Source organism: Amblyomma americanum, unplaced genomic scaffold (assembly GCF_052857255.1).
Source record: "Amblyomma americanum isolate KBUSLIRL-KWMA unplaced genomic scaffold, ASM5285725v1 scaffold_12, whole genome shotgun sequence".
Lineage (NCBI taxonomy): Eukaryota > Metazoa > Arthropoda > Arachnida > Ixodida > Ixodidae > Amblyomma > Amblyomma americanum.
Genome location: NW_027526484.1, coordinates 431,798 through 454,246, shown reverse-complemented (window position 1 = coordinate 454,246; position 22,449 = coordinate 431,798). Strand labels below are relative to the sequence as shown.

The 22,449-nt window shown below is 47.7% G+C and overlaps 1 protein-coding gene across 1 annotated transcript in view; it reads right to left on the bottom strand.

Moving 5' to 3' along the window:
- LOC144111902 (nose resistant to fluoxetine protein 6-like) overlaps window positions 1-18,430 on the bottom strand; it is a 122,489-nt gene extending 104,059 nt beyond the window's left edge. Inside the window, exon 1 of the mRNA XM_077644940.1 lies at window positions 17,787-18,430. Coding sequence (XP_077501066.1) covers window positions 17,787-18,072 — 286 coding nt within the window. The 5' untranslated portion in view covers window positions 18,073-18,430. The remainder of the gene's footprint in view (window positions 1-17,786) is intronic.
- Window positions 18,431-22,449: the final 4,019 nt, after the last annotated feature.

Here is a 22,449-nt window from a genome sequence, read left to right as displayed (position 1 = left end):
CGGCACTTCTGTAAAAAATACACAAACCATGGCTCCGGCGCTATCCGAAAGAACCTTGACGGGGTGGTTCGCAATGGACAAGAAAAGCAGAGTTGGGGAGACAGCAGGCAATGAAACTGAAAACAAGACCGTCGTAACGGATCTACGTACCGAATTCCTGCCACACATTCTTTTTTATTCTTCTCGTAAAAGTGTATACCGTCTCTTCACTGCGGTCCAAAAACCGAATCTCCGACGTTAAAGATCCTGAACGGTGCACAAGGAAGCCAATTTCGGGCCGCTCCACATAGAACTAATAATGTTTGCTATCTCTCTGCCCTTAGACGTTTTTAAAAAGAATACTTTTGTATATTGTATGCTTAAAGCACGTCCAATACTGTCACTTATTTTTGCAGTCCTTAATGAACCTTTTTAAAGAAAATTTTGAATACCGTGCTCCACTCGTGCGTTGAAAATATATTTGAGTACTATTTTCGTCCAGTCTATGAGTCCTCAAAGTCGCAATATAAAAGCATGAGGATTCGCAGTAAGCATCACATAAAAACATGGAATATAGCTTGTGATCCGTGGTTGTATTTTCGAACAAAAATATAATTCTTGGATTTTACCTTCATAGTGGAAGGAAGCTGTTTGTTTGTTAGACATTTTTTTCCGAGACTGCAGTTTTTAGCACGTTACTGATTGCTACTAGCATGTCCTCATAACACTGTTCACAATTTCACTCGTGCATGCGACATACATTCAATCTATTGGACGTTCGAAAACACTGAATTGCACAGACCACTGTTACAAATAGCACTGGATTATCACAAATGTCAGTTACTAACCTACACACGTACCTGAAATACTAATGCCAGCAAAATTAAAAGGCTGCTTAACTATGGCATGCCAAGCGTAACTATGGCATGCCAAGAAAAGAAATTGAAGAGCCTGCGTAAAGTAAACAGAAAGGTCACGAACACCTGTAGATTACAATTTCATTTTTTTAATACAGGAAAATTAACAACATTTGCAACCGCAATTCTTGGACAGGTATTCGTAATAGGGACGAACTTGAAATCACACCTAAAATTAATCAAAACGGTATAATAACAAATCTTGAAAAATCATGCAGAGATGACTTCAAAACTTATTCGCTACACTTCCGGCTAATTGGTGCACTCAGATAAGATTAGCTAAAAAAATGTCAGGCACCAGACAAATCCCAGTGGCTAATTTCAAGCGGCTAACCTCAAGATGCAGATCTACAAACTACACTAAAACAATTACTAAACAGACATTCTAAAGCATCCCATTAAATCTACAGTAAATTATCACAGGTGTCCAACCTCTAACTTTTGCGTGTGTTCTTGAGAAACACATAGGACCAACATAACCTTAGAAAATGTATAAAAAAATTCAATTTGAGACATTCACACAAAAGCATCATAAGACAAAACTTTACACTCAATATTTGGAAGCCTATGCTCTAGAGAAAGTTTATGTGCCCCGAAAAATATGCTAGACACCCATTTCAAGGACCCTGCCGCATATAATGTGCAGCACTCATAACTTATATGGAAAAATTAGAATACAGAAACACATGCACACATGCGTTTCAATATAGCTAACAAGTAATGACTAAAGCTGAAACTCAAGGAATTAGTCAACCTGGTATTACCTTGACTGCGGGCACTACAAGCAAAGAAAAACAAAAGGCCAAAGGTCAAAGCGATAAGGGCACAGGCATTGTTTGATCGGGGAGAAAGGCATTCATCACCTTCACTTTAGGACGAAGTGAAGCAAAATTCTAGAAAAGTTGGCATGGTAACTGATCAGACTAAACACTAGTAACATTGTGACTAAATAAGTAATTAAATTTCAGAAGACCTGTGTCTTAGCGCATTTTTGCTTGGAAACTGAATTGTTCACCAAATCCATTATTACGATTATTTTTTTCTAATTGTAGGATATGTATAAATTCTAGCAACTGCTTCATGTGGCAGAACGGCAAAACAGAAAGAAATGACAAAATGCTGGCAGTGCTCCCAGGAAGCTGTCCGAGCTAGATGCAAAAAGATAAAAGCCATGATTAGCCCAAGCAGGGACAAGAAACCAATGGGGTGATGATTCTTAGGGTCAACGAAATGTTGCTGTTCCTGTTTCCATGCTGCCACATAATGCAAGTACATCATTTGTCAAAGTTTAGAGCCCAAGGAATTTGCTTCTGAGCCTTGTTGTGCATCGCTGGCATTTCAGATCTCTTGAAGGTAGAGAAAATCTTGGCCTGACCACTATGAATGTTGGACGTCCATGGATCAACAGAATCTTTATTACAAGGCTTAGAAGCCAAACCCTTTGGCTTTTTTACTTTTTAACAAAGGCTATACTGCAGTCTTCTCACAGATTCATACTGATATCGTTCTCCTTTTTCTTCATTCTGGCCAACTGTATCAAGTTAACATTGATAAGATATAGCAGCGAAGTTTGTCTTCCACTACCAGTGTTGAAAACAATACTAAAAACTAGAAATGTACCACATGTACAGGCAGATATAAGAGGCAGCTGTGAAGGAAAGAAGAAGTGGTTTTTTAAAACTGTTGAGCTCAAAGCCATCGAACAGTGATTTATTTTAATCCAAGCCTCCAAAAGCACTCTCAAGAAAGGTCAGCAGACAGAGTGCCTTCTTTAGATTTTCCAAAGGGAACATCCAAAAGGCTGCAAACAGCAGAAGCCCCACAGAAGCAATGAGGTTTTTACTACAAGGTGCTAGCCAATGAACAGGAAAACTGCACCTTGATAGGTGAGGAGGCATGCTGTAAGTACTTGGTCCTGCAAAATTAAAAACGAAATATCACCCTCATTACTAACACTTGCAGAAGTGCAAAGAAATACTGTCGCATTTCAGTATCATGCATATTATGACTACACTATCCTTGGGTTGAGTTCAAGAGGGGGTGGTCTCCCCTGCCCAAAGTGAGAAACTTTACACAGAAACACTATGCTCAATCCAATTGTTTCATGAATAAAGTCAAAGAAATGAAAGGTTCCAACATGTCAGTGACCGATTTTTAAAGATAATGGTAACCGGGCTAAGGTACTTGGAGCTATCAACACTGTCTAGCTTCCACTTCATTGCCCACCACTATGGGCAGGCAACCTTGGCGACATGTTTTGTATCAAATTTTTTCATTCATGATTCCTTATTATGGATGAATCACTTTGCGACAATTTTGCTCGGAAACCAAAGTGTCCATATTACAGAGGCGCGACTGTACATACGATTTATCCATCAGACCCATGACCACATTTAGTGGGCCACGACAACTATCCAAAATTTAAACAAAATGCGGCAATGGCCTCCCTACCAAAGATTTGAAAATCATATTCTAGCTGTAAGAAAACTGAGCTGCTCAATATAATTTAGTTGCAACCAGTGGAGCAACAGCCTAACCACAATCGAACTAGAGGCTAAAGAAACAATGGCGTGCCACTGCCCATAAGAGAGCGTGATACAAAGTGCGTTTTCGAAAGGGACAGCTGCACACGAAAAAGTTACCACTCTTGCTTTTTCCGTGATATTTGATACATATGGCAACTACAGAAATTTTCGCTGAGCATCGAAGGAGCAAATTTTCTTTAGGGAATTATATTTAAAGCACCTAAAACAGCTCGGGAAGCAACAATCACTATTGGCCATGAATCATACTTGCGTGTGTATAATGAAGACCTAAATATACAAAACTGGTATGGTGTTGTTCAAAGTGAGCGTTGCCAAAGTTTGCGTTGAAGTAGCACTTGACAAGGATTGGATGCCATCGAAGACTACAACACAAAGCACTCTCTTCCAACTGAAAATAAAAATAGGTACATCGTATCCAGACCTGAGTACCATTTTTCAATAAATTGACAAATCCACAGTCGCAAAATCAAATCTTGATGATCGCCTCTCCGTAGTTTCGTGCAGGTCTAAAGAAAAGGCATCCGTCACAACATTTGATTATTGCTTATTTCAAAAGAGTGGTAGTGAACACGAGTGAAAATGAGACAGTAGTATTGCAAATCCCAAAATAGCAGCGTGTCTGTACGCGATATCTGGCTCTACTTTGAGAACTGTGCATAGTTGCAGCAGTTACACTGGCTCCTTATTCCTACTACTGTATTTTTTTAATGCACAAGTAACAATTCCTTAATTTTAAAGAAAATTCCTTGCGGGTCAGCAGCTCCTTACTGTCACTGTTTGCATTCCACCTCTTTGCAAGATAACGGAACACCAGGGCTTTGTGCCGGTCCCATTCTTAAATAAATCATCACAAAACCCAAACTCTGCTAAAGCTCTTGACATCAATGCTTAAATTTGAGCAAATTCTGCGCCTAAAAGGTATTCATCAGATTCTCAGATAAATACTGAGCTGCTAATTTTGTACAAAAATTTCAGTTCTGCCTATGCCCACCAGCCATTTGCACAAAATACCTACAAGTGTTGCAGAGGGCATCTTCCCGACTTAACTCTGAACTGTTCGGTACTGCTTGTAGATTAAACTGATGCAACCTTGGAGATCTTCATAGATTAGAACCTGGATACAACAATGTCTAGTCAGGTTTGATAAAAAAAAATCAATATGAATAAAATGTATGTTGCTCAAATTACTGACTCCAATACTGGTAGTGAACAAGGCAATGAAGTTTGTCATGCTTTGTAATTAAAGCAGCTGGCATATTTTCACAAATAGAGACAACACGTCTATATGGCTCCCATCGAAGTTATGTCGCAAAGAACCGCAGAACATAAGGCAAGAACTGACAGCCGTTTCTTTCTCGCTTTCACTCGTGTTCCAGTGACAAAGTGATTGCACCATTGTGCTAAAACCAAAAAGTAATCATATTGGAATTCTAAATGTGGCGGCCGAATCTATGACGGCAGAATAAAAGTATGCACTTCAGAGGCTTTGGGCATATTCATTTGCTGCGACGCGTACGATAAGCATAATAATGTTTTGTTGAGGGGAACCGTGGCATTTTAGAAAAAGCAACCTATTTTTATGTCAATAGCGATGCCGCATACCTCGTTCTGCGAACATGCATGAAAATAACAGTGGCCAAAAATGTTGCACATATCCAAACTATCCAAACTAAAATGAGACAAATGCTTCGGAGAGGACTCAAATAAAAATGTCGAAAAGCTACATCCGCTTGCAAAGTGTACATCAGTGCAGAGGTAAGCAGACTTGTACAGAGCGCTCGTGCGGTGCTTTGCGTAATGAAGGCAAGCTTATAACGCAGGCAGTGGGATTGACTAACATTGCAGGCGCTCAAGCGCTGGCGCATAACCATATAAAACAACCCATACACTAGCAACGCGTCGTTAATAAAACTGCGCTAATATTTTACTCCATCCCGCACCACAGTCCTCCAGCGCTCCACACAAGCCTGCTCACGTCTTTATCGTAAAACGATATTTAAAAACTAAACATTTTGACAGATTTACCTGTCTGGCTGGGTTTGAAGACTTATAATAAACTGCACATCTCCAACCAAAAATGTTAACTTTAACCCAAAGTTTCGAAGCCCTCCCCCTCCCCGCGCCTATCGCGACACAGCTGTTCCATACTTAAAAGACGCTAGCTACTGCCCTCAGTCACCCCTGATGAAGGAGCCGAGTGGGCTTCGAAACGTTGGGTTAAAGTTAACATTTTTGGTTGGAGATGTGCAGTTTATTATGTCTTCAAACCCAGCCAGACAGGTAAATCTGTCAAAATGTTTAGTTTTCAATCTATCCGCGCAGACTTCGGGCTAGAAGCTATGCAGCTTGCCACGAAGTACATCAAGACCATGCAAGGCATCTCGGTGTTCAAGACACACCTGGAATTCACCAAGAAATGCAAGGAAAACAAGGTTGTACCCCAGAGCCTACGACTACGAAGCCTGGTCCCCACACCGGAAGGACGAAACATCATCAACAAGGCAGAACAGCACCTAGTGACGGCACGGATACATGAGTGCCGTAGCGTGATTAGGAAGAAAGAAATCGACGCCTTCTTGGCCCGCCGACAACTCGAGCACAAGATGCCCAACCTAGCGACGTCTATCGAGGCATTTGCCAAAGAAACTGCATCATCGGAAGCCGACAAACACCGCACCAAGCAGACAGAGAAGTTGTCGAAACTTCAACGCCGGCCCGAACAACCCCCACCGGACCATTCTCACCTGGTCGCCAACTTCTCCCCCAGGAAGCTCACAACCGCCGAAACGTCAATCCTAGCCAAGGGACACAAATTCAACCTCCAGGTTAACAGACCCCTTCCCCCCTTCCAGCAATCGTATCTGCACTTGAAGTCGGTATCCGGCAACTGGAACCTGGTGTACGAGAAGAGGTCAGGCTCAAAACAGTAGGTGTACTCAATTCAGTGCAAGCACACCGAAAAAAATCAAACCTAAATCCGGACGAAAGGCAAGCCCTGCAAGACCTCAAGACAGACACCAACATAGTGATCCTCCCAGCGGACAAGGGCAACACAACAGTCGTTCTGGACAGACGGGACTACGAAGAGAAAATATCCACCTTACTCAGCAGTCAAGAATATGCAAAATTGAAGAAGGACCCCACAACCACAATTTCGTACACGGGGGGCCCAAATGAGAAGCTGGACGCCCCCATCACCACTGCCGAGGTTTACGCCGCGGCTCGATCTGCCACACGCAACACGGCAGCTGGCGCGGACAAGATCACGAATGGGATGATTCGAAACCTGGGCAAGTCGCAGATCGAGGTCCTCACTACCTACATAAATGACACCCTATGGGAGGCGGGAGAACTCCCTGCAGAGTGGAAACACTCCGAAATCGTGACTATCCCAAAACCAGGCAAACCACCAAGACTGGAAGCATTACGACCCATCTCCCTCACCTCTTGCCTGGGAAAACTATACGAGCGCGTTATCCAGACCCGCTTCCAAACCTACATAGAGGACAATAACCTCTTTCCACCTACTATGATCGGCTTCAGGAAAGGTCTTTCTACGCAAGACGCTTTCCTCCTTCTCAAGGAAGAAGTACTCAGTAACATCCCAAGAGGCTGCGAGCACCTAATTATGGCACATGATCTGAAAGGCGCTTTTGACAACGTTTCTCACGACGCCATCTTGAAAGAGCTCAACGCCCTCGATTGCGGACCCAAGGCCTTGAACTACATCAAAAACTTTCTCAGCAACCACACGGCCACGATTGGCATGGGAGATGTCCGCTCCGGCACAGAGCAGACACCCAACAAAGGCACTCCCCAAGGCTCTATCATCTCTCCTCTCCTCTTCAATATAGCTATGATCGGCATGGCAAAAGCACTCGAGGCTATTGAAGGCATCGGCTATACTATCTACGCTGATTATATTACCATCTGGTCGACCTGGGGTTCCCTTGCCGACAAAGAAAACACCCTACAAGAGTCAGTCAATTGCGTAGAGAGACAAGCAGCAAATTACGGCCTCCACTGAGCACCCGACAAATTCGAAATTATCCGCACTCAGGGCTATGCCTACAAATCTCCCGGCGGCATCGAGGTTTACCTCGAAGGCACGAGAATAAAGGAAGTCCCTCTTATCCGCATCCTGGGCCATTGGCTTCAGAGCGACAGGAAAGCCAACCACACGTTACAGCGTCTCCGGACAACTGCCCTCCAGATCTCCCGCATGATTCGGCGCATCACCCGCAACCGAAAAGGCATGAGAGAGGAGGATACAATTCGACTGATACAGGCTCTAGTTATGAGCCGCTTGTCATACGGTCTCCCATTCCTACCACTTCTGGGGAATGAGCGAGACAAAGCAGATGCCATCATCCGTACCGCCTACAAACATGCGTTAGGCCTCCCGATGTACACGGCCAACTGCCACATCGTGGGCCAGGGACTGACCAACACAATAGAAGAAAGTCGAGAAGCCGTCCTAGCATCGCAAAAGTAACGCCTCCTCACCACCAAAGCTGGACGCGCAATCTTGGAAAGAGTGGGTTCCCCGGCTGACATACGCGCCGTCCAGAACAACCGAGACCTACCCTCAACTCTGCGAACTCGCGTGTATGTAGCTCCACTCCCGAAGAACATGCACTCGGACTCACAAAAGGGACGACGAAAGGCGCGAGTGGACTATCTGCGCCGCACACATCGACAGGCACAAAATGCTGTATACGTCGACGCAGCCAACTACCCCGTTTCAACAAACGCGGTGGCGGTCGTCTTGGGCACCAATTACAAGGAAATCGCCAGCGCCTCCCTACGAAACTGCTCTCCCACAGTAGCATAAACTGCTGCAATTGCCCTCGCAATCCAGCACGGCGACGCTACGGGAAATGAGTTAAAAATTATTACCCACTCTCAGTCTGCGTTTCGCCTCTTCCTCTATGGCAGACTTCCACACTCCGTCGCTCCCATTCTGACTACCCCACAAGTTCAAAATTCCACATGCAAGCACCAAATCACTTGACTCCTGGGCACGAGGGGCTCGAGGGAAACGAGGCCGCGGACAGTCTAGCTCGAGGATATACTAACCGAGCGACTAACCTCCCCGACCTCACCCCTCTCCCCTCTACATACGACGGCGCCTCCTCCTTCTCCGAACACAAAGACAAGTCTATCCCCCACCACACCGTAAGCTAACGGCGGCAGAGGCGATGGAATGGCGACAACTGCAGACGAACACCTTTCCTAACCTACACAAGTACCACATCATCTTCCCAGACAGATATGACAGCATCTGCCCCTGGTGTGGCGGAATTCTAACATATCATGTAACATGGGGCTGCTCCGGTCCCAAGCCCCCGAACTAGACAAACATCACTCCGAGGAACAGTGGGAGTCTGCCCTGCTCAGCTCTGACTTGGAGACGCAGCGAAAGCTGTTATCCCAAGCAAGAGCAACTGCGGTGGACATTGGTGTCCTGAAATAAGGACTCCACCCAAAATCTGTATTTTCGCCTCTCTATCCTACCTTTTTGGAATAAATGTTTTCTACTACTACTACCCACAACCACTACCCAAGCAAGGCTAAACAAAACATTCAAAGAAGTATTCGAAAAACACCCTACCTTCTGAAACCTCTACCTTCAGTTATTGAGCACCAACGGATCAGCTCCAGCATTCTACGGCCTGCCCAAAGCCCACAAACCGGAGATCCCTTTGCGCCCGGTTGTCGACTTCCGGTGTTCGCCTCTTCGCTCGTTGTCAGAATACCTTCACAAACTAATATCCCCAATCGCAGGAAAAACAGCGACCGATATCCGTCATTCCGGTCACTTCATCGAACTGGTGTCCCAAGCCACCGTGGAGGCCGACGAATGCCTTGTCTCCTTCGACGTGGTGTCCCTTTTCACAAACATCCCCGTGAAGCATGCGGTGGCCGCTACCCGTGACGCCCTACAACGCGACGACACACTCAGCGCACGAACCCCGCTGAGTGTAAATGATGTGTGCCGCCTCCTGGAGTTGTGCCTATCAAACACATACTTCTCGTCAAACGGGGAATTTTACCGACAACTGAAAGGAACGCCCATGGGATCATCCATCTCTGTCGTCATGGCCAATTTAACAATGAAACACGTCGAACAGCGAGCCCTAAACTCATTCCACCCGAAACCAAAAATTTTCCTCAGGTATGTCGATGACTGCTTCGCCGTCATCAAAAAATCTGAGACTCAAAATTTCCTTCATTTAAACTCCGTAGAACCTGACATTCAGTTCACACTAGAGGTGGAACAAGAAAACTCCCTGCCGTTTTTGGACGTCCTCGTGTCCCGAAACGACAATACCCTTCAATTCTCTGTATACCGCAAACGAACCCACTCAGGCCGGTATCTCCACTTCTCTTCGAACCACCTTACAGTCCGTAAAGCATCAGTGGCGAAGACGCTATTCAGAAGAATTGAGACACACTGCAGCACAGAACTTGACAGAAAAAAAGAACAACGCACGATTCTCAAAGAACTCCTGATGAACGGCTACCCAAAAGGCTTTATTCAAAAAACCATTCGATGTCAAAAACACAACATTCGTCAAGAAATCAACGCACAAAGACCAACGCCACCACCAAAATACGTCACTTTACCTTATGTCGGAGGTGTCAGCGAAACCATCGCACGAATCCTGAAAAAATCGGGTCTCCAGGTTGCGCACACACCCACAAACACTGTTGCGCTTTGCCTACCTGTTCCCAAAGACCGCCGCCGAGAGAAAGAGCCCAAGGCATTGTCTACCAAATTCCATGCGCCGACTGCGACGCAAGCTACATCGGCGAAACGAAAAATTTCAAAGAAAGAATTCGGCAACATAAGAACGACGTCCGCAAATTGGCAAGAGAGCGCAATCCAGTAGCGGAACATTCCGAGGACTCCGACCATAGAATCAACTTTAAGGAACCCGCATCCTCGGAACCGAAACAAATTACCACAAGAGGCTCTTTCTGGAATCGTGGCATATCCAAACCACCCCGAACAATATCAACCGCACAAAAGGAAAGCTGCCCCCAGTATATGCCCAGGGACTTCGCTCTTCAACGCAACGAAAAAAGTCGCCATTCAGCACCTCCCTGCATGCGCCAGCGTGACTAACAGCCTAAACCCCCTCCCCCTCCCCTGCGCCTTTCGCGACACAGCTGTCGTCCTTTTCATCACCCCCCCCCCCGTCCCTTCCATACTTACAAGACGCTAGCTACTGCCCTCAGTCAGCCCTGATGAAGGAGCCGAGTGGGCTTCGAAACGTTGGGTTAAAGTTGACATTTTTGGTTGGAGATGTGCAGTTTATTATAACGATATTTAAGACGCAAAATCACTTACCATGACGACGAGACGGATGTGATACGGCAGGGATTCAAGAATGTCCTTCCGGGCAGCTGTGTCGAGGTATAAATTTCTCTCCCGCAGGCCAAGGCACGGCAAAGATACCGCTTGTCTCGATTGGCTCACAACGGCGCCATACCACCAGTCGCTAACCAGAGCGAGGGGCAAGCTCAGCCGTCTTTTACGATATCCACTTCAGAGAACTCGGTTAAGCATCCGTCTTTCTTTTCTCCGTCGCACATCGAAAAGCCGCAAAGTCAAACGCGAAGTCGCTGCTCACGATATCTGTCCCAAGAGAGGCTCCAGACAACCCGCCGCATACAACCCGCCGTGACAACGAGGGAATTTCTATAAGAGTGGCGGACCGTGCCCTCTGAGTTGTGCCGTTGTTAGAGGATGCCGATTAGTTTTCATGAGTTGCTCTACTTGACGTGCGCGACAATTGCAGTACCTGAGAGGTTTCGCTTTTCGCTTCTATCGAAACATGGCTGCTGCAGCCGGGATCGAACCCTCTAATTTGACTCAGTGCCCAAGCAGGTAAACGCCGCAGCCACTGAGCCTACGGGGCGCGCTTTAAGTGCCAATTCCGAGTTGCTCTTTCGACGAAAATTGCTGCAATGCAAATCGCATTGATTCCGTCGCCTGGGATACCCCGCATCGGTTTCGTAAGACACTTGGTGACTTGCACAGAGTGAACGATATGCGATACGAATCTTAATACTTAGACGAAATGCAGTTCATAAGGCTTTACGCATTAGAACGCCTTACGAAACATTTTTAAATCGAGAAGTCAAGCTTATTCGTTTAACCAGCACATCAGTTTTTTATTACCCTCTACGCCTCAAGAATCTTTTACGCTGTCAGTTGCAATTGCAGTTCGCGACTCACCGAACGCATGCCTTACTAGGCAGATCGGTAACCAGCACTATATAATATTGAAGCGGGTCGACGACATTCAGCGAGTGAACGAGTGAAAGGAGACGAAGACAACGAAGTTCTGGCTGTGTTCTCAGTCTCACTCGCAGCTGTACCCTTCGCTGGTGTAAATAACTCTAAACATATTCTTTCCCGTATCATATTTGTTGTAGGTGCGGCTTTCCCCTACGCCTACCGACGACGGAGCTCCGCAGCAGCCGCCAGCTGCCTTCGCTAACCATGACCCAAGACGCCTTCCAGCAAACAGCAGCACCGGCCATGCCCTCGCTCGTTCTTTCTTCCCCTCGTGACCCTGAGACATTTTCTGGCACCGAAAACGTTGACGTCGAAGACCGGATCCACATGTGCGAACGCGTGAGTACATACAATCGCTGGGATTCGACCCTTATGCTCGCAAATGTGATATGCTATCTAAAAGACACCGCCCGAGCCTGGTGCGAAACTCACGAAGATGATTTGACCAGCTCGGACGTCTGCAAGCAGAAACTGCGCGGGCTGTTTGTATGGCCGTTCGGCCGAACTTTCGCCACTAAGAGAGAGACCTTCCATCCCGCACTCAAACGTCTACGGAATCCTATGTTTCGTACATACAGGACATGTTAGCTTTCTGCCCCAAAGCTGGCAATAACATGCCATAATCTGACAAAGTGGGTCAGGTGTTGAAGGGGATCGCCGACGATGGCTTCAACTTGCTCGTCTACAAGGACTGCACTAGAGTCGGTGGCATTATTAAGAAATGTTGCCGCTTCGAGGAAGCTAAAAGCAGGCGTATTAGCCAGCCGCACGCACGCCTCCCCAACACGGCTGCGACTTTCTCGTGTGAAGACCTGCTGCACGGGCAAACTCCAGCGCCTCCAGAAAATGTGACCCGCATCATTCGACGCGAACTCGAAGCTATGTCCCGTGCCTCCCTGCATCTGCGTGATGGCGGCAACCACCTGCCCACCATCTCTCTGGTACAAGCTGTCGTCCGTCAAGAGCTTGCAAACCTTCGTCTCCTGCCCGTCAGCCCCGTACTTCCTTCATCACCACACGAAAACACTGCGATTGCTCCTGTGCGACCTTCGTAATTCACGTCGACGTAACCCTAACGACTGGCGGACACCCGACGACAGGCCCATTTGTTTTCTCTCCCTCCGCGTTGGCCACATCTCCCGTCGCTGTCGCAATTATTGGTCCCGTCGTAACACATACAGTCCTCTAAGCTCTCACCAGAACGACCAACAGCCCAGCCACTTCACGCCCCTCCAGCCCAGCACAGTGCTACCATCGGCGGCCAGATTCCCCGCTCCAGCCGCTCCCCCTCCCCCCTTCGTCGGCAGTCTCGTTCGCCCCTACACAATCGCTCCTCTCCTGGCCCCTACGGACGCTCGCCAGCGGAAAACTAGACGCTGCAGTGACAGGAGGTTAAGCTGCAGTACAGCTCCAGACCCAAAATCCTCGCTTAGCCCTCCGCGCACACCAAACTTTGCTGCCTATTCATGTAGATGGAGTCCCTGTGAAATCCCTGATTGATACGGGAGCGCACGTGTCCGTCATGAGTTCAACCCTACGACGCCGCCTCAGAAAATTACTACCCCTGCACCCACAGCCATTCTCCGCGTTGCCGACGGCAGAACGCCTCCTGTAGTTGGACTATGCACAGCCCGTGTGACCATATGCGACCGCCATACATCCGTTCTATTCTCTGTTCTGGACCAATGCCCTCTTGATGTCAATCTTGGCCTCAACTTCCTCTCTGAGCATTCAGCCCTCATCAACTGCGCCACCAGTGTTGCCCAGCTTGACCTTCCCCTTTCTGCTGAGTGGCCGTCCCCAGTTGTACCTCGTCTTTGTGCTGTCTACTTTGTCCGTCTACCGCCTAGAGCCGCAGCTTATATTTCTTTCTCGTCTGTTCCTTCTGTCCCACATGGTCACTACGTAGTCACTCCGGACCTTGGCGTCTCCCTCACGCGAAGTATTGCGCTTGCGCACACTGCCTTTGCAATCTCGGCAAACCAAGCGCACCTTCTGGTCCGGAACTTTAGCTCGTCTAGCAAACCACTCCCGCAAGGCATCTCACACGCCACGCTGTGCCCTGCTACCGAATAAGACATATCTGGCGGACAGCTGCTTACCTTCCACTCATCAATGCCTGTTGCCTGCGGCCACATCGACAGAGAAACCAACAGACGACTACGCCTACATGATCTCTTCGGACCTACCGCCGATGCAAGCTCACGATCTTCGGTGCCTTTTATCATCTTTTCGCGACATCTTCGACTTTGATGCCCGTGTTTTGGCTCGCACCTCTGTGGTGACGGATCGCATAAACACCGGTGATGTCGCTCCTCTCCACAGACGTCCGCACCGCGTGTCGAGCGCTGAACGCACCGTCATAAATCATAAGGTGGAAAAGATGCTCGCAAAAGACATCATCGAGCCCTCATCAAGCCCTTGAGCGTCACCTGTTGTCCTGGTAAAAAAAGCGGATGGCAGCTGGCGCTTCTGCATTCATTACCGGCACCACAACTGCGTCAAAAAAAGGACGTATATCCTCTCCCGATGATCGATGATGCATTAGATTGCCTCCACGGCGCCAAAAATTTCTCTTCAATTGATCTTCGATCGAGGTACTGGCAAATTGCCGTTGATGAAAAGGTCTGTGTCGTGTCTTCCTCGTGTCCCTGTCAAAGTGCGCGCTGTCCTGTTTTAATAATGATGAAAATGACCGCGTAAAGACTGCCTTCATGACGCCTGATCGCTTATACCAATTTTAAGAATGCCGTTCGGACCCTGTAACGCGCCGGCTACCAATGAACGAATGATGGACTCCCTTCTTCGCGGCTTTAAGTGGCCTACCTGCTGTGTTACCTAGACGATGTTGTGGTTTTCTCGTTTACTTTTGCCACGCACCTCGAATGCCTCTCCATTATTCTGACAGTGTTACGTAACGCCGGACTCCAGCTGAACTCGTCTAAATGCATATTCGGTCGCCTCCAACTCACTTTTCTCGGACACCTTGTTGACGCTTCTGGTGTCCGCCCATAACCAGTCAAAATTCAAGCCGCGAAAGACTTTCCGTTTCCTCGGTCGTCGAAAGATGTGCGCAGCTTTGTCGGCTTGTGCTCGTATTTTCGCCGTTTTATCAATGATTTCTCCGGCATCGCTCGCCCCCTCACCGACCTTCTTAAGAACAACAACGCCTTTATCTGGGACACAGCTAAAAAAACTAATTTTCCTCCCTCGTTCATTTGCAGACCTCTCCGCCAATCTTAGCCCATTTTGACTCGTCGTCTCCTACAAAGGTTCGCACCGACGCCTCCGGATATGGGATTGGTGCCGTGCTAGCCCAACGTCAAAAGGGTCAAGATCACGTAATCGCTTATGCCAGCCGCCTGCTTTCTGCCGCAGAGCAAAATTACTCTATTAATGAGCGCAAGTGTCTCGCCCTTGTCTGGGCTGTAGCTAAATTTCGACCCTACTTGTGTTGCGATGTCAGTGCACGTTAAAGATCCTCAGGTGGTCGAAATTATTCCGGAGCCCTCCCCTACGGCACCTCTATCTTCCTTTCTTCTTTCACTCCCTCCTTTATCCCTTAACTTACAGCGCGGTTAAGGTGTCCAACGATATATGAGACAGATACTGTCCCCTTTCCTTTCCCCCCAAAAAACAATTGTTATTTTACCTGTTCGGACGCTCATTCGCTGTTTTCGCTGATCACCACGCTCTCTGTTGGCTGTCTTCGCTAAAAGATCCCACCGGTCGCCTTGGTCGCTGGGCTTTGCGCCTCCAAGAATATTCACACTCCGTCGTATACAAGTCAGGTCGTGACCGCCAGGACGCTGTTTATGCCGATACCCTGTGAGGCCACATGACCTAGAAAACGCTGAGACCCTGTCCTCCCTCTTCGCAATCTGTGATCTCACAGACGTCGCCAACGAACAGCGCCACGACTAATCTTTACGACCTCTATTTGATGCCCCTGCCCTGAAAACCGATCTCCTCTGAAATTTTATGTGCTCCAGAATGGCATTTTGTACCACAGCAACCGACGCTCCGATGGTCCTCCGCTGCTGATCTTCATACCATAACATCTGCGCTCTTCTGTCCTTGAATAATTGCACGACCTGCAGACAGCCGGCCACCTAGACGTATCCAACACGTACTCTCGAGTGCGGCAGCGCTTCTTTTGGCCTGGTCTGTATCGTTCTGTCAAACGTTACGCTGCCGCTTGCGACCTGTGTCAACGTCGGAAAAGGCCCTCCACTTTGCCTGCCGGTCTTCTACAACCCACTGACATACCTCCGGAAAATTTCTAACGTGTTGGCCTCGACATTCTTGACCCTTTTCCCACGTCCCTCTACGGCAACGATTGGATCGCTGTCGCAACGGATTATACAAATCAGGTACGCCCTCAGGAGTGCTTTGCCTACCTGCTACGCTATTGAGTTCGCTGATTTTCTTTTTCAAGATGCCATTCTTCACCATGGCGCCCCTTGTCAACTGCTCACCGACAGCGGTCGTTATTTTCTGCCCCCAGTTGTTAATGACATTCTTCGTTCGTGTGCCACGCAGCACCAGCTCGTGTGCCACGCAGCACCAGCCCGCGAGAGCTAACCATCCACAAACCAGCGGGCTTACGGAACGGTTCAACCGCACGCTCACCGATATGTTAGCAATGTACGTCTCGCCAGACCACCGAGATTGGGACGCAGCCTTGCCTTATGTGACGTTTGCGTATATCTCTTCACGGCATGAGCCAACAGGCTGTTCCCCTTTCTACCTTTTGTTTTATAGGCACCCCACGTTGCCTTTTCATACACTCATGCCTCTTTCCTCAGTCCCCACCACTGGTAACGCTCGGGACGCCATCGCCCAGTCCACGCTGGCGCGCCAAATAACCTGCAGTCGGCTCCATACCTCTCAAGTTTCCCAGAAGTCCGCCTACGACCGCCGTCACTGGGCAGTCGAATATAACCCCGGATCGCCGTAACACAGCGTCGATCTCTCCAAGAAGCTCCGTTCTTACTACAGCGGCCCTTACCATGTGGTGCGCCGTGTCACTGACGCGAACTATGAAATTGCTCCCCTTGCATCCTCGCCATTGTAACCCGGCCCCACCACCGACGTCGAACATGTATGCCACCTTAAACCTTATCACGACCCTCATACGTCGCCACCCTAACGCCGAGACGGCCTTCAATCAGCTTTGCGTCCTGAAGCGGGTCGACGACGACGCGACGACATTCAGCGAGTGAACAAGTGGACGGAGATGAAGACGACAACGAAGTTCTAACAACAACAACAACAATCTCGGTGCCGCTCGCAGCTGTCCCCTTCGCTGCTGTAAAGAAATGTAATTATATTCTTTCCCTTAACGATATAATTATCTTTTACGTGCTACCGTTTTGCGCGTGGGCATGGAACGCACGGCCGCCTGTCAACCTCTGAATTCTGAAGGGGGAATAGAATGTCTTACAAGCATCACTGCTTGGCACCATAAACGGCGCTCTATGCCATGTTGAGTTTGTACGGAAGATTTGCTTGCTGAAACTAAATTCTTTAATTTTTATGAGGAACTTAACAGCACGACGAGCAGGTCAAATGAAGCCTGCGCAAGAAACATAATATACTGAGGTGTGCGTTTATGGAAACCAATTGAAAAGGAGATTGATACACGCTACGCGCATTGGTGGGGTACCACAAACGTGAGAATATATGCCTTGAAATATCTCTAAACGACGACTTCGACCATTTTGTACAAACCATTGATATTGAGAGTTCCTTGCAATATAACAGAGCCTTCGAGTGCGTGTTTCAGTGGATTTAGACTGGCGGCGAAAAAAGAACCTGAGCGCTAGCAGAACGGAATCTAATTCTTGTGACATTTACGGCTCTCCGCTGTACTCTTTTTTTTGTCGCTAATTAGCGACAACAGAGACAAAATATGTTTAGACACATATTATGTATCTTTCGCTCTATGCAGATGTCAAAAGCCAATAAGCACTGGTGCTCCTCGTCTGCGCACTTTCAAAAGAAAAGAAAAACATGGGCAAAGACACTCACGTCGCAGCGCCCAGGGTTCCAGGTTGCGGACTCCACGCACAAGCTTGAGGAGGCCGAGGCTGCATTTGGACGACACGTCTGCTTCCAACAGCTTCCGCATGAACGAAGGCGGCGCCCGGTCGATAGCGTCGCCGATCCACTCTTTCAACTTCTCTACGATTTTCTCGTCGGTCTGATTGTTCGCCTCGATATGAGCGACGCATGGCGTGGCACGCAAGCAGATGACAACCGCAAGCGCAAAGAACAATCTGGTGAGCAGAGAAATCACGCGTTTTCTCGAACGCATTGCGGAGCCTCACCCTCAGAAAGTCCCGGAGTTAAGAAAACACAGATTACTTCACTTTTTCTACGGCTAGAAAACAATGCAAGTATATGATCAGGCGCCCAAGTATGCTTTAATGGGGATTGCTTTAGAATCCACCACGTTCTTCGTTTTGTCCGGACGCCGAATGCGTTTTGAAGTCCAGGTGTAAGAGACACAATAGCTGGTCGAAATAGCGTGCGCACTCTAGCAGCAGTTGTTGAGAGGCCAGATTTCAGTGGCGCAAAGCCGTGAATCAGCCGCTCACCTGCATATAAAACCCTTCACCGTGACGTCTATACTCGGCGCTCTTGGCAGGAGAGGCGTCTTCGTCCACAAGACACATTGGCTAATTGGGCAATAGAGAAATAAATGATAACTGCCGGACAAGAGACATGGAAACTCGAACTAAGGCAGTCGCTCTCTTCCTCACTATTCTCGGTGACCTTGTTGTATGGCGTGGGCTGATGGTCGCGATATCTACTATACCTGCGTGACTCTATACCGACGTTTCCTGTTACAACACCACTCTCCATTTCGCCTTGTTAACTAAGTAGCCTTAGGCTCCACCAGGTTGGAGCGTTTCCACCGGGGGCTGATATGCATCGAGTAGAACTTGTCGAACCAGTTGCTTCGTTATAGATGCAAAGAACTGCGCAAACGAGACACGCACAGGGAAGAGGCAAATCCGCACACCAACAGAGACTAACCACTTTATTGCGCGATGGAACAGAAGGCATAGATAAAGCGATCCCCGCATCTCATTAGTTCTTTGCATCTATATGCACCATCGCTCCGCATAGATACTGGCGTCTAAAACTATATATACAGAAAGTCTAAAAGCTTCCGACGCCTTCAAGCGTCACTGCAAACCATTTCGTGACGGTCACGTCATTCGTTCGAAGCTTGTCGAGGCCGAAATAGATGGGTTTCATGTTTCCTCAGTTGTGGATCCCTTGTGGATCGCACTAACGAAGTATCGCGTTGCTAAATTTTTCGCGCTGTCAAATCTCAACTTACCGCGTTTGAAGCATTCTCCGTTAAGGTACCAGCGCACTGAGTCGAAAGCGTCGCATCCTTGATTGTGAATCAACAGCCACAATAAAGCAGCTGGTGACTGGCCATATGTAGCCATGATAAAGCCAATTTGAGCCATGTTTAACGTAGAATTTAATGTGGCACGTAGTCATACATCCGCATCGCACTTCTTTTTGCAAGTCCGAGTAGTGCCTTCTGCTCAAATAATAATGTAAAGGCCAATGGCTGTTCTGCATAGCCCGCGTGATAGTAATGTTCTTCTATTCTTCCATGCGCAAGGCTGGTTGACGCCCACGAAGCGTGTATGGAAGTCGGTAAAAGTGGAGTAGCTAGAATGCGCCTTCTCGTCTCGACCTTCACCTATGGGTGCATTTTGCACAATGTTGTTGAAGCATCAGCTAGAGCAGCAGTTCACTTTAGCGGACAATTCCAGCCCTCTCCACTTACTGTGTTGCTGTCATAATATGGCCATTTATTTCAATGAGTAAAATTATAGTTTCATGGCTATCAAGGCAACCCTTCATTTTAACGCGAAAGGAACGCCTAGCGCCGTCTATCACAGAAATTGCGATGCACGTCTACCCACTGTCGAGTTGCACCCCCTCAAGAGACGTCTCGAACAGAATTTGCTTCGTTTGGGGGATCAAGGTAGGCCTAGAATTCGGCTTGCGGTGGGATATGGTAACGCTTCAATTAGTAATTGCATGCATACTGTGTTTACTTATTATGTAATAGTGATTTTATTTCTATACCACAACCCATAGGGTTTTATTTGCCTAGCAAATTCGCTATAGAGCTGTCCGCGGATGGGTGCCCGTTGTTGTTGGAGTGTATTTAGCGGAACGTATGCATACATGTATAGCGGTCCCGTAACGGGACAGTTTTGCTACCCGTTTTAGGATATTTTTGATGAGAGGATCGAAGGAACGAGAGGGCACAACCAGTTAATTTGGCTGCTATCTTAGGTCAGAGAAACCCGAAACTATGGCGCCATTTCGTCCCTAGACGACGCATTCACAGGGTTCCACCCCTATCGACCATATTAGACCGTTAAGTCATCATTGACACGCGGCAGGTGATTGTTTCTACAATGCTTTTGTAGATGACGCTACAAGTCTCAATGCGAGATGCGCTGTTTTCCAGTTGCAGCCACAGATGATGCTTTGAACTCAGGGTTTTAGGAGACCTCATGAAATCTCGAAACGTGATGAGTAGTTGCTGCCACAGATAGCGCTGTGAGCAAGGGTGGTAGCAGACCCTGTCGAAACTTGATGAGTAAGAGCTAACGCTCTGAAAGCAAAATGCCTCAGTGTCCACTGCTCACCGGACCCCTTCAGAGGCTTTCCCATGACGCTTACAGAAAGCAATACGAGAATGAGGGGCTCGCTCAATGCCCGTTTCAACAAGAGGAAAATTGATTGGCTGAGTGGAGTCGGGCCTCTTTCGACGCACGTGCAGGAACTGTAGTCACACCATTAATTCATGGTTTTGGTTGCAAAAGCACAGCATTTATTTTGGGGGATTCATGCGCGCAGGCCAACCATGACAGCTGACGAAAAGGGCGGCGGAAAACCACGCACCTCACTTATTGAAAGGAAACTGACGCACTGGCGCATTGGCTACCCAAGCAGCACAGTTGATCGGCCCAATAGTGCACAGGGGTGGCTTCACTCTGGTCTTTTGTTGGACCAGCCTTTGCCAATATGTTTCTACTATTGGGCCGATTTCTTGTGCTGCGCCATCGAGCTCATATATAAAAACATGGCACTGTCACTGGTTCCAAAGTGGCAGGTTAGTAAGTTTTCGCGCAAATTTGCGCCACAAAAGTGAACTCCTCAGGACTGTTGGAAACGCGTGAATTTGAGCTTGCAGCGACCCACAAATTGTGAACTGCACAAGGCAGCGGTTACCACCTGTTCACGTACAGAAGCTGGCCGTAGAGCATACCCTAATTTTGATTCGGAGTTTCCTGATTAGCACCTTCCAGGTACCTTCCAGGACTGCTGCTCAAGGACTGAATTTCAGTGCACCAAACGCTAGGAATAACGCATGCAATAAATGATTCGTACACTATATATTTCTAGTGTAGCGGAAGCAAGAAATGATAAGGACGAAACCGAGTTCAGCCAGCTTCTAATAGATCAGAGACGAGTTGTCTTGTAGCAAGGGGTGAGTGAAACAGGTCGGGAACCGGCCTTCAACTCGTAAGGGTCCATAGTTGTCCCCAAAGTACCATAGGCCGCGGGCTGGCATAGTTGGCAGCACCTCTGCAACCAACTAATGGTTTCATTTGTAGTTTCACAGTTAAACAGTTAAGGGGTGCGAGCCGGCTCGATGGATCGGTGCTTAAGGTGCGCGGCTGCTGACCCGAAAAACGCCGGTTCCATCCCGGCCGCGGAGGTCGCATTTTGATGGAGGCGAAATTTAAGAGACTAGTGTACTGTGCGATGTGCATGCGCGTTAAAGAACCCCAGCAGGTCGAAATTTCTGGATCCCTTAACTACAGCGTCTCTCATAGCCTGACTCGGTTTGGGACGTTATGCCCCATAAACTTAACTGAGTTTACTAATTTAAGGGGTGCACCAGTTAGACCATTCATGTATTTTACCCTATGACTGGGACCCTTTTTCTCGGGACTTGTTTTTAATTACAGCATTCATATCTGTAAAATTGTAAGTAGCTTCTCGTGTCCTTTTTACTCACCCAGAATTAATAATTTATTTATTTATGGGGGTTTAACGTCCCAAAATGACTCAGGCTATGAGGGACGCCCAGAAGTATTAATAGAAGTTACTTATTTCTAGCGGTTTATTGGACCCACCTAATTTTACAAGCCGAAATGGTCATTAAGCATCCTGTGAAACAAAATTACTTGCATTGATTTCTATAATTCTGTTTGAGTAAATCCTCCCGTGTGTTGTTTTGGTAGCGGGAAGAACAGTGTTTCTAGCATCTGTGGTTTTCGGAGAAAAAGGTTCAAATGTTGCAAGAGCTGATAACCTGGAGGTAATTGGTTTTAAGTGAAAAAAAGGACTTCATTGCAAAAAATGCCCGTCAATGTGAGATTTCAATAGCCACCGGCCAGGTAGTCATCTCCACAATCATTATTGCTTGCTTTCCGGGCTTGTTTGGTTACCAGCTGTGTAGCCATTTTAGCAAATCATTGCACCGTGTAGCAAATTGGTGGGACACCAGATGACAGAGAATTCCCGCCGCTCTGGCAATTTTCCCTTCAATAAAAGTAAGCTCAACATTCACCCCCGATCTTTTAAACGTCTAACGACCGATAAGCACGTCCTTTCCAGCTTGATCCCTAATGAAATC